Source organism: Enhydra lutris, unplaced genomic scaffold (assembly GCF_002288905.1).
Source record: "Enhydra lutris kenyoni isolate GAN:26980312 unplaced genomic scaffold, ASM228890v2 scaffoldscaffold56, whole genome shotgun sequence".
NCBI classification, from domain to species: domain Eukaryota; kingdom Metazoa; phylum Chordata; class Mammalia; order Carnivora; family Mustelidae; genus Enhydra; species Enhydra lutris.
The window spans coordinates 9,337,792-9,347,857 of NW_019154140.1; the positions used below are offsets into that span (position 1 = coordinate 9,337,792).

At 36.8% G+C, this 10,066-nt stretch overlaps 1 protein-coding gene across 3 annotated transcripts in view; it reads left to right on the plus strand.

Annotated features, from left to right (window-relative positions):
- LOC111157964 (activating transcription factor 1) overlaps positions 1–5,908 on the plus strand; it is an 89,190-nt gene extending 83,282 nt beyond the window's left edge. For all 3 annotated transcript variants that reach the window (XM_022519727.1, XM_022519726.1, XM_022519728.1), the window contains one exon: positions 4,270–5,908. In XM_022519727.1, coding sequence (XP_022375435.1) covers positions 4,270–4,414 — 145 coding nt within the window. In that variant the 3' untranslated portion in view covers positions 4,415–5,908. The remainder of the gene's footprint in view (positions 1–4,269) is intronic.
- Positions 5,909–10,066: the final 4,158 nt, after the last annotated feature.

Here is a 10,066-nt window from a genome sequence, read left to right on the forward strand (position 1 = left end):
ATGATCCCAGGGTCCTGGGATCGATCCCCACATCAGGCTTTCTGCTCAGCGGGGAGCCTGCTTCCTCCTCTCTCTCTGCCTGCCTCTCTGCCTACTTGTGATTTCTGTCAAATAAATAAATAAAATCTTTAAAAAAAAAAAAAAAGAAAAAAGAAAAAAAAAGAAAACACAAGTGGTTAATCATATGAAAGATTGCTTGCCCTTATCAGCAATTAAAGAAGTGCAAATTAGTACTGTGTACTTAGATATCATTTATCCCCACCCCACCCAACTGACAAAAATCTTAAAGTCTAACCAGAAATTGGCAAGGTATTGGGACAGTGGAACTCAGAGACTGCTTATGGAGTGAGAATTAGTATGGCCACTTTGAAATTAATTGGCTTTACCTTGTATGGTTGACCTGGATATGCTCTGCGATTTAGCTGTTTTACTCTGCACGTGTGACTGAGAGAAACTGTTGTGGGAAGTGTGCATAAGAATGTTCACACAGCAAAAATCAGGAAACCACCGAAATACTCATCAGTAACAGAACAGCTACCTAAACTGTGGTTGTGTTTATACAGTGGGATAGTGTTCATTTGTATTGACTGAGTGAACGATCACTTTAACATGAATAAATATTAGAAAGATAAAGTTGAGGGAAAACAAGTTGTAGTTTTAGAAAATAAGCAGTTTTCTAAATTAAGTTTCTAAAATAAGTTTAGAAAATAAACACAGAGGGTTCTTCAACAGTATAGATCAAATTTTCTCTTGGTTAAGTTCGGTGTTGGGTTTACATATATTCGTTTTGTCATTACATTTATAACTTACATTTACAACACATATAGTCTTTTGTATGTATACCAATTCATAATAAATTGTAAAACCACAGGGATTATAAGGAAATTATTAAGTTTTTCTGTGAATTAACATCTTAAAATATAATGGGAAGTAATATTCACATTAGTGACAAATCATAAAATACTTAGTAAATTCAATAGGAAAGGCATAGGATCCACATTTTTAAAATGTATTGAGAGCTAAAACAGTTGGAACATAGAGAAAATATCAGTGTTCTTTGATGAGGACTATTAATATAAAATACCATTTCTTCCAAAATTCACATATAATTTTATTGTGATTCAAATTAGAATCTCTAGATCTCCATGGAATTGGACAAAACAAGATGAAAGTTTACATGGAAGAAAAAAGTATGCAAGAAAGGTCAAGAACGGGGGCTCCTGGGTGGCTCAGTCAGTTAAGCATCTACCTTCAGCTCAGGTCATGATCCCAGGGTCCTAGAATCAAGCTCCACATTGGGCTTTCTGCTCAGTGAGGAGCCTGCTTCTCCTTCTGCCTGCCACTCCTGTACTCTGTGTCAAATAAATAAAATCTTTGGGGGAAAAAAAAAAAAAAAAGAATGGTCAAGAACATTGGGGCGCCTGGGTGGCTCAGTGGGTTAAAGCCTCTGCCTTCGGCTCAGGTCATGGTCCCGGGGTCCTGGGATCGAGCCCCACATCGGGCTCTCTACTCGGCGGGGAGCCTGCTTCCTCTTCTCTCTCTGCCTGCCTCTCTGCCCACTTGTGATCTCTGTCTGTGAAATAAAATCTTTAAAAAAAGAAAAAGAAAAAAAAGAAAGAGGTTATTTGTCCTGTTAGGCATTGAAACATACTCTCTAAAGCCACCATAATCAAAACTTGGTATAAGTGGGGCACCTGGGTAGAAAAAAACAAAACGGAAAAAAAAAACCCACAAAACACAAATTTACATAAACAAAGGGCAGACAGTAATATTAGCAAACAGGGTAGAGCCCAGAAATAGCTTTTCGTGTTAGTTAAGTATAACACTTCTAAAGGATAGTTTATTTAATAAACGTTAGCTGAGGGGCGCTTGGGTGGCTCAGTGGGTTAAAGCCTCTGCCTTTGGCTCAGGTCATGGTCCCGGGGTCCTGGGATCGAGCCCCGCTTCGGGCTCTTCACTTGGTGGGGAGCCTGCTTCCTCCTCTCTCTCTGCCTGCCTTTCTGCCTACTTGTGATCTCGGTCTGTCAAATAAACAAATAAAATCTTAAAAAAAAATAAAATAAATGTTAGCTGACAAAGCTCCACATCTGAAAGAAAAGTAAACCGGACTCCTATCTTCTATCACATACAAAAGTCATTCCAGATGGATTAAAGATTTCATGGTGGAAAAATTAAGCTATAGAATCTTCAAAATTAAGAGAAGATACAATGTATGGAATTTTAATCTAAACCAAGAAAAAGACTAAAAAAGAAACATTTATGGTTTAAGATATAAAAATGTGAGAAATCAAAGGGCAGATTAGAAGAACAGATAACAGGGGGGTGCCTGAGCAGTTGGTTAAGCGTCTGACTCTTGGTTTCAGCCTGGGACCTGATCACAAGGTGTGAGATCAAGCCCGAGGTTGAGCTCTGCGCTCAGTTCTGAGTTTGCTTAAGACCCTCTCTCCCTCCGCCCCCTCCCCGCATGTGCATGCACATGGGCAGGCATGGTCTCAATTCTCTCAAACAAATAAATCCTTTTTATTTATTTATTTATTTATTTATTATTGTTATTTTAAAGATTTTATTTACATGACAGAGATCTCAAGTAGGCAGAGAGAGAGAGCAGGCTCCCCGCTAAGCAGAGAACCCGACGCAGGGGTCGATCCCAGGACCCCGGGATCACGACCCAAGCCGAAGGCAAAGGCTCTAACCCACTGAGCCACCCAGGCGCCCCATAAATCCTTTTTAAAAAAGATAAAGGATTAATATGTATAATGCAGAGAGAGAGTGTTAGGTTGTTTGTAATTTCTCATCGTAAAACAAGGTATGAATGGAAAAAGGGGTATGAATACATAGTTTACATAAGCAATCCAAAATATGTTCAGTCTCACTAGTAGTAGTTAGGGAAATGAAAATGAATTAACAATGAAATATTCACATGGCAGAGATCTCAACCAACAGAAATATTAAAACTGTATGTGTAGAAAAGCAAGTTGCAAATAATACCTGCATTATATAGTATAGAAAAATACTTAAAATATTTTTTTAATACTACATGTATGTAATATTCTAGGGGGGGCCTGGTGGCTCAGTCAGTTGTGTCTGCCTTCAGCTCAGGTCATGATTCCAGAGTCCTGGGATGGAGTCCCGTGTCGGGCTCCCTGCTGAGCAGGGAGTCTGCTTCTTCCCCATTCCCCTGCACATGCTCTCTGTCTCAAATAAATAAATAAAATCTTTTTTAAAAAAATATTCTAAGAGGACATGTACAAAGCTGGGTGTAAAGCACTGTTTGTAATTAAAACCCAAATAAAAAAGAAACTGTGTAAAAGTTAACTGGAGGACCCATAAATTTTGCTCCTTGGTATTTATCCAGGAAAAATAGGACATCTGTTCACAAAGAGACAGACATAAGCATAGCAGCTTAAAACTAGAAACAGCCCAAATAATCGATAAACTGTGGTGATCGTTGCACAGTGGAATACACCAGCAACAGTAAGGTAAAAACCACCGCGCAGCAACATCGATGAGCCTCAAAAATATGAGTGAAGGACACCAGGAACACCTGGGTGGCTCAGCTGGTTAAGCGTCTGCCTTCCGCTCAGGTCATGATTCCAGGGTCCTAGGAATTGAGCCCCGCATTGGGCTCCCTGCTCAGTGGGAAGCCTGCTTCTCTGCCTGCCTGCCGCTCCCCCTCCTTGTGAGTGCTTGCTCCGACAAATAAATAAAATCTTTTTTTTTTAATTTTTTTTTTTTTAAGATTTTATTCATTTGACAGACAGAGATCACAAGTAGGCAGAGAGGCAGGCAGAGAGAGAGGAAGGGAAGCAGGCTCCCCGCTGAGCAGAGAGCCCGATGCGGGGCTCGATCCCAGGACCCCGAGATCATGACCTGAGCCGAAGGCAGAGGCTTCAACCCACTGAGCCACCCAGGCGCCCCTAAAATCTTTATTTAAAAAAAAAAAAAAAAGGACCAGACACAGACTATATTCTGTAGGAGGCTGTAGAATAGGAAAAGCTTCATCCCTGGTGATAAAAATCAGAACAGTAGTTGTCTGGGGAGAGGCCTGACCAGGAATGGGCCTGTGGGAGCTTTCTGAGACAACAGAGATGTTCTGTCTTGATAAGTGGGTTATACAGGTACATGCCTTGGCCAAATGGAATGAATTCTGTACCTAAGATCAGTGTATTTCGGTGTCTGTAGATGACCAGGGAGGATTACCGAGGTGCATTTACCATTTAAAGAATGTGAACTTCTTTTCTAACACTGGTTTTTAATGCTTATATTTAGAGAAGCTGCTCGAGAATGTCGCAGAAAGAAGAAAGAATATGTGAAATGCCTGGAAAATCGAGTCGCAGTCTTGGAAAATCAAAACAAAACTCTAATAGAAGAATTAAAAACTTTGAAGGATCTTTATTCCCATAAAAGTGTTTGATTAAGAAAGAAAATATTTTTGCAGACTTGCCTAAAAATTAGATGGATTTTTCTTTTTAGTGGAGTTTATAAATTAAAAGGTCAAAAATGAAGCTTTTTATTTAGGCTTTTGCAACTCAAAGATAAGTATCTTATGCAAGAGATGTGGTGACGGAAGATAAAATGGAAAATGACCTCAAGGAAGTTACTGGCACAACTGGAAACTCTAAAAATTAAACCTACTCAACAAGCAGGAAATGAACTTTCACCAGTTTGAATTTTCTAAATACCAAGAATTCAGAAATGGCAGATAAGATGAAATCTGGTAAACTGATTTTTAAAATAAATCAGTTTACCCTGTAGGTTTGCCTTTCTTATTGTTTCTTAAATTTCTTTTCAATTGTGTGTGCGTGTGTGTATCTGTTTTATTTCTGCCAATAAATTCTAAATTACAAATAGAAAAGCTAATACATAACTAAATATATAAATTATGTGTTCTGATTATGTATACTTGTTCTATTGTCAAATCTTTTAAATGGGTTTTTTAAAGTTTGTTTTTTGAACTTGAGAGGGGTTTTGAGACTTGCTTGGGTGAACTATTTTTGAGGCTTTGTCCTAAAAAGCATCTAAGATACATGAATGGAGTGTGGTGATTTTGTAACATTTTTTTTATCAGATTGGAAAGTGAACTTCTGTTTAAAAGTTTGATACTTTTAAATAGCTTGTTTTTTTGGTTACTCTGGGAATGGAGATTTTCTACAAATATATAATAAATTGTTTTTTGATTCTGTATTCTGTATGCAGTTGAATATACATTACTTATTCTGTTGTGCTTTAATAGAATGGAATGTTTACAGGCCCTTAAGATGATATTAGAGTATTTTTAAAAAACCTTCTGAAGATGCATACCAAAGTTTTCCAAGAGGATTTTATAACCAATTTAATGTAAGGTTTATCAGATTCTAAAATAGTATGGTTATTAAGGCAATTTTATGTTAGAGTCTATTTTGTAATGTAGTGAATGGTACATTTCTAAGAAAAGTGACTGCCAATATATTTTTATAGCTGATCTTTATAAATTCTAAAGTTGAGTTTTTAATGATTATTTTAAATGTTTATATAGTTTGTTTAGTAAAAAAAATATATATATTTTGCATCTCAAAGTATCATTTTTATATAATGAAAAGTTTCCAGATTGGCTAATATTTGAATTGCAAGTTTTATATGCAGTTTTATCCAAAGCTCAAGAATGCCCTTCAGTACACCAGTGTTTAACCTCTGTACTCCAGTCTGTATACACTTTTGAAATTGTACTGCAAAACTATTGTGCGCTTCTTATACAATATGTATCATATTGTTGTCTGTGAAATTAAAGGATATTTGATAAAATTAAGTTTGCTGAATGTAAAATACATTGCTTGATATGTGAACAACAAGCTTCCTGATAGCCATTCTGTTAATTATACTAACTATAGTACCTTTCTAGTTTTAAAATGAGAATAAATTTAAAATTCTGGTCCACACAACTTGTTTTAAGAGAGGATATCTTTATATATTTGATTCAGTCAGAACCAGTTCTAAAAGTGGCCAAATTTTTTGTTCTGCAAGTTTTTATTAGGACATGGTTAACAAGCCTATTATGTAGAAACCTTAATTGACAAATTTGTGCAATCTTTTTTTTCTTTTTTAAGATTTTATTTATTTATTTGTCAGAGAGCGAGCACAGGCAGACAGAGTGGCAGGCAGAGGCAGAGGGAGAAGCAGGCTCCCCGCCCAGCAAGGAGCCCGATGTGGGACTCGATCCCAGGACGCTGGGATCATGACCCGAGCCGAAGGCAGCCGCTCAACCAACTGAGCCACCCAGGCGCTCCCAAATTTATGCAATCTTAATGAAAATTTTCATTAACAGTATTTTTAAAATTGGGGCTCTGTTGATCAGGCAGCAGTTTGTGAAAAAAAGAGTTTGATCACCCGTGGGGTCACTTACATCACTTACTGTTTGGTATAAAGCCAAGAGGAGGTCTGGGCTCAATGTGTTACATCAAGAGAATTTTAAAAGATAATATAGGGTAGATGTAATGCTTGGCTGTCCCAGGGATTGTTCAGCTCTTAATGCCTTAACAGCTGGACATCATAAATATTTATAGACTTAACACTGTCTGCAGACTTCGGGTGTAGGGCCTTGCTCTCACTAAATCAAGTTACCTAGGCTAGCAGTGTGTAACAGGCGTGAGCAAGCATACCGATGATTCCATAAACGCGTACCAAATTATCTTTCAAGATATTTTTGTGACTTGAATCCAATGAGAGGTTTATGAAATTGTGAAAGTGATTACAGTCCAAACCTAAATTAGACTCCAAAAGTTCAATAGACAAATTATTTCCTTAGTTCGATTTACTGTTTTACATAAGTTTATTATCTATTTATATATTGATGGAAATAATTACTGCCCATGAACAAAGCTTGAGTATATAAGTTGTCGCTTTAATTTTATTGTGCAGAGCTTGAGTGGCGTGTATTAGAGCTTTGGAAATCGTACTACAGTTAACCCCTGAACAATGCAGGGGTCAGGGGCACGGACTCCCATGCAGTCAGAAATCCACGCACAACTTTTAACTCCCCCAAAACTCCTACGAACCTGCTGTTGACTGGAAGCTTTACCAGTAGCAGTCAATTAACACATATTTTGTATGTTCCATGTATTATAAACTGTTCTCAAAATAAAGCTAGAGCAAAGAAAATACTAAAACCACAAGGTAAATACATTTCTAGTACTGTATCGAAAATAAAAATCCATGTTTAAATGGACCTGCACAATTCAAACCTGTGTTGCTCAAGGGTCAGCTGTATACTTGTCCATTCAGTTATTATATTGAAGTTACTGGTTAAATATGTTTTTCTCCAATGAAAATACATGGACATAGGAATGACAGAAAAATAAGTATTTATGGCTTATAATTACATAGTTGTAATGGCATTCAAATTTCAGAAAAGATGCTGTAAAAATGATATAAAATCAGTGAAATTGGACTAGGCTTGATTTAAAGGGAAAGTCACAGATTAGAGTAAAACAGAATAATGTCAAAGTATATGAAAATCTAATTAGTTACATTACTTTGTTATACAAAGTAGGTTATTTTTAATAAATACTGCTTGTTTTCACTGTAAAACAAAGTAAAGGAATACTTATATTAAGGTTGTAGAGTTCAGAAGCCCATGCTAGGGAGTTTGGCAAGAATCTTTCCAAAGACAATTATTTGGAGGAGGTTTAGGTCAGTTAACTTTTTTTTTTTTTTTTTTTTTTTTTTTTAAAGAGACACATTCTGGTAATTCTATCCCCTAGTGTAAGTTTCTTTGTAGCAAACATCAGGCATTAGAGATTGAGTCTTTAGTAACCAGGGATCTGGGACTTAAAGTTAGTATCTAACTATTCAATCCTAGTAGTTTGGAGGCGCCTGGCTGGCTCAGTAGAGCATACAGCTCTTGATCTCGGGGTTGTGAGTTCAAGCCCCATGTTGGGTTAGAGCTTGAAATTTTTTTTTTTTTAGAGCTTAACTTGAAAGAAATAAAAGGGCACTAATTCCATTAAAAAAGTAAAATAGAAAAAGAAAAAAAAAAAAAAGTAAAATAGTAGTCTCTCCTCCTTACTAGACCCTGGGGGGAGGCTCTCTTGTGCTTTCCCATATCCCCAAAGTCCAGAGCAGTGCTTATCTGGGTCATAGGGCTGCACCGTAATGTTTAAATGAAAAAAGATCTGGGGTTTTAACTCCCGAAGGCATAGAGAAGTTTGATACTTTGCCCAAATCACACAGTAAATAACAAAACTAGGCTTCAGAGCTAGGTGTGATCAACTCCAAAAGTCTGTGGTTTTAACCTTCATTATGTACATTCTGATCTGTGTTGGAAGTGTCTGAAAAGCTTTGTTCCATTGTATCGACCCATTAGCAAAGATATTTAAAGTTCTATTTAAATGTGTCCACTAGATGGCAGCCTTCATTTTAAAAATCACGAAAGTTTTACAACTCTGAAAACCATATTAAAAAAACTACACAAGTTTAACATATCAAATCCTTGTACATCCATCATTCAGAATAACAAATGTTAATATTCTGTTATCTTTATTTCCGATCATTTTCTGATCCCTAGTCCAATTTCTCTTCCTAAAGGAGACCACACTGTGAGTTTAGTGTGGGTCCAGCCCCCCCCCCACCTTTTTTTTTTAAGAATTTTTTCTTAAGTAAACTCTGTACCCAGCATGGGGTTGGGACTTAAAACCCCAAGATCAAGAGTCACACTGTCTACCCACTGAGACAGCCAGGTGCCCCCAAATTCGTGTTTTTACATTAACTACATGAATCCATAAATAACAGATTCGATAATTGTCTTTTTCAGAAGTCCATAAATGGTATCTTAATAATGTGCCATTCTCTAAATAAAAGGTCAAGAAGACCATACAAGACTTGGGATTTTATCTATGGCAACAATACTTTGTTTTGGGGAAAATAAATGAACATCAAAGCTTTTCATTTTCTACCAACAATAATTAGATATTTAATATCACAGCTGGAAAAAAATGCTTCCTTCCCCTCTAAATGTTTCTTAATTCCTGAAGCAATTTGTTATTCTGCAAATAACACTTAGGTTAAGTTTAAGGTTAAGTTTACAAAAAACTAAACAAAAATGGACTTAGAGCAATGAATTTCAAAAAGGAAAATGAAAAGACATTACTTCTTTGTCCACTACTCATTATCTTCATAAGTAATCAAATGCAATTTCTATGAATTAACAATATAGAAGGGTTAAAAGGAAAAACATGGAAAAATTTATGCCAAATACTAGACAAAGGAAAGCACTGGTATAGCTCTGTTTATATTGAGCAAAATAGACTTTTTACAAATATTTGAGAGAGAGTGAACCAAGTGGGAGAGGCAGAGGGAGAGAGAGAGAGAATCTCAGACTCCAGGCTGAGCGCCTGGAGCCCAACACAGGGCTGAATCTCCCAACCCTGAGATCATGACTTGAGCCAAAACCAAGAGTAGGAAGCTTAACCAACTGCACCACCCACGTACCCCAACAAAAGACTTTAAAAAAAACATTACTTGGGGACAAGACCGTCACTCTAAAATGATAAAAGATTCAATTCATCTGGAAGATAAAACATCTAAACTCGAATGCTCATAATAATACAGGGTCAGGATGTGAAGCAAAATGCAGAAATACAATGAGAAAGAAAAAGGAATAATAGTAGGTTTATAACCTCTCCCTCTCATGATCAGTGCAAAAACCAGGAAAACAATCAGTAAAGACATCGATTTGAACAAGTAAAAAACTTAACCTAATATACTGAACTTCATCAGCTGTAAACCACCACTGATTGTCAGGCATACTATTATTTTAAGTACAAGTAAGAAAGACCCTGAGATCAAGACCCGAGCTGAGATCAAGAGTTGGAGACTTAACCGACGGAGTCACCCAGGCGCCCCTTAAGTACCAGGAAGAAGTGAAAAACACCGCTCATAAAAGTATGACAGGCCAGTGATAGCCAGATGCATACTGATTTCAGATGTGTCCAAACGTGAAAACGTGCATCTTAAAATCAGTGAAATTCAACGTAGAGTACAAACCTAGAAGTCATTCTTTTCAAACACGTAAGACTGTTTATGAAAAGAACCA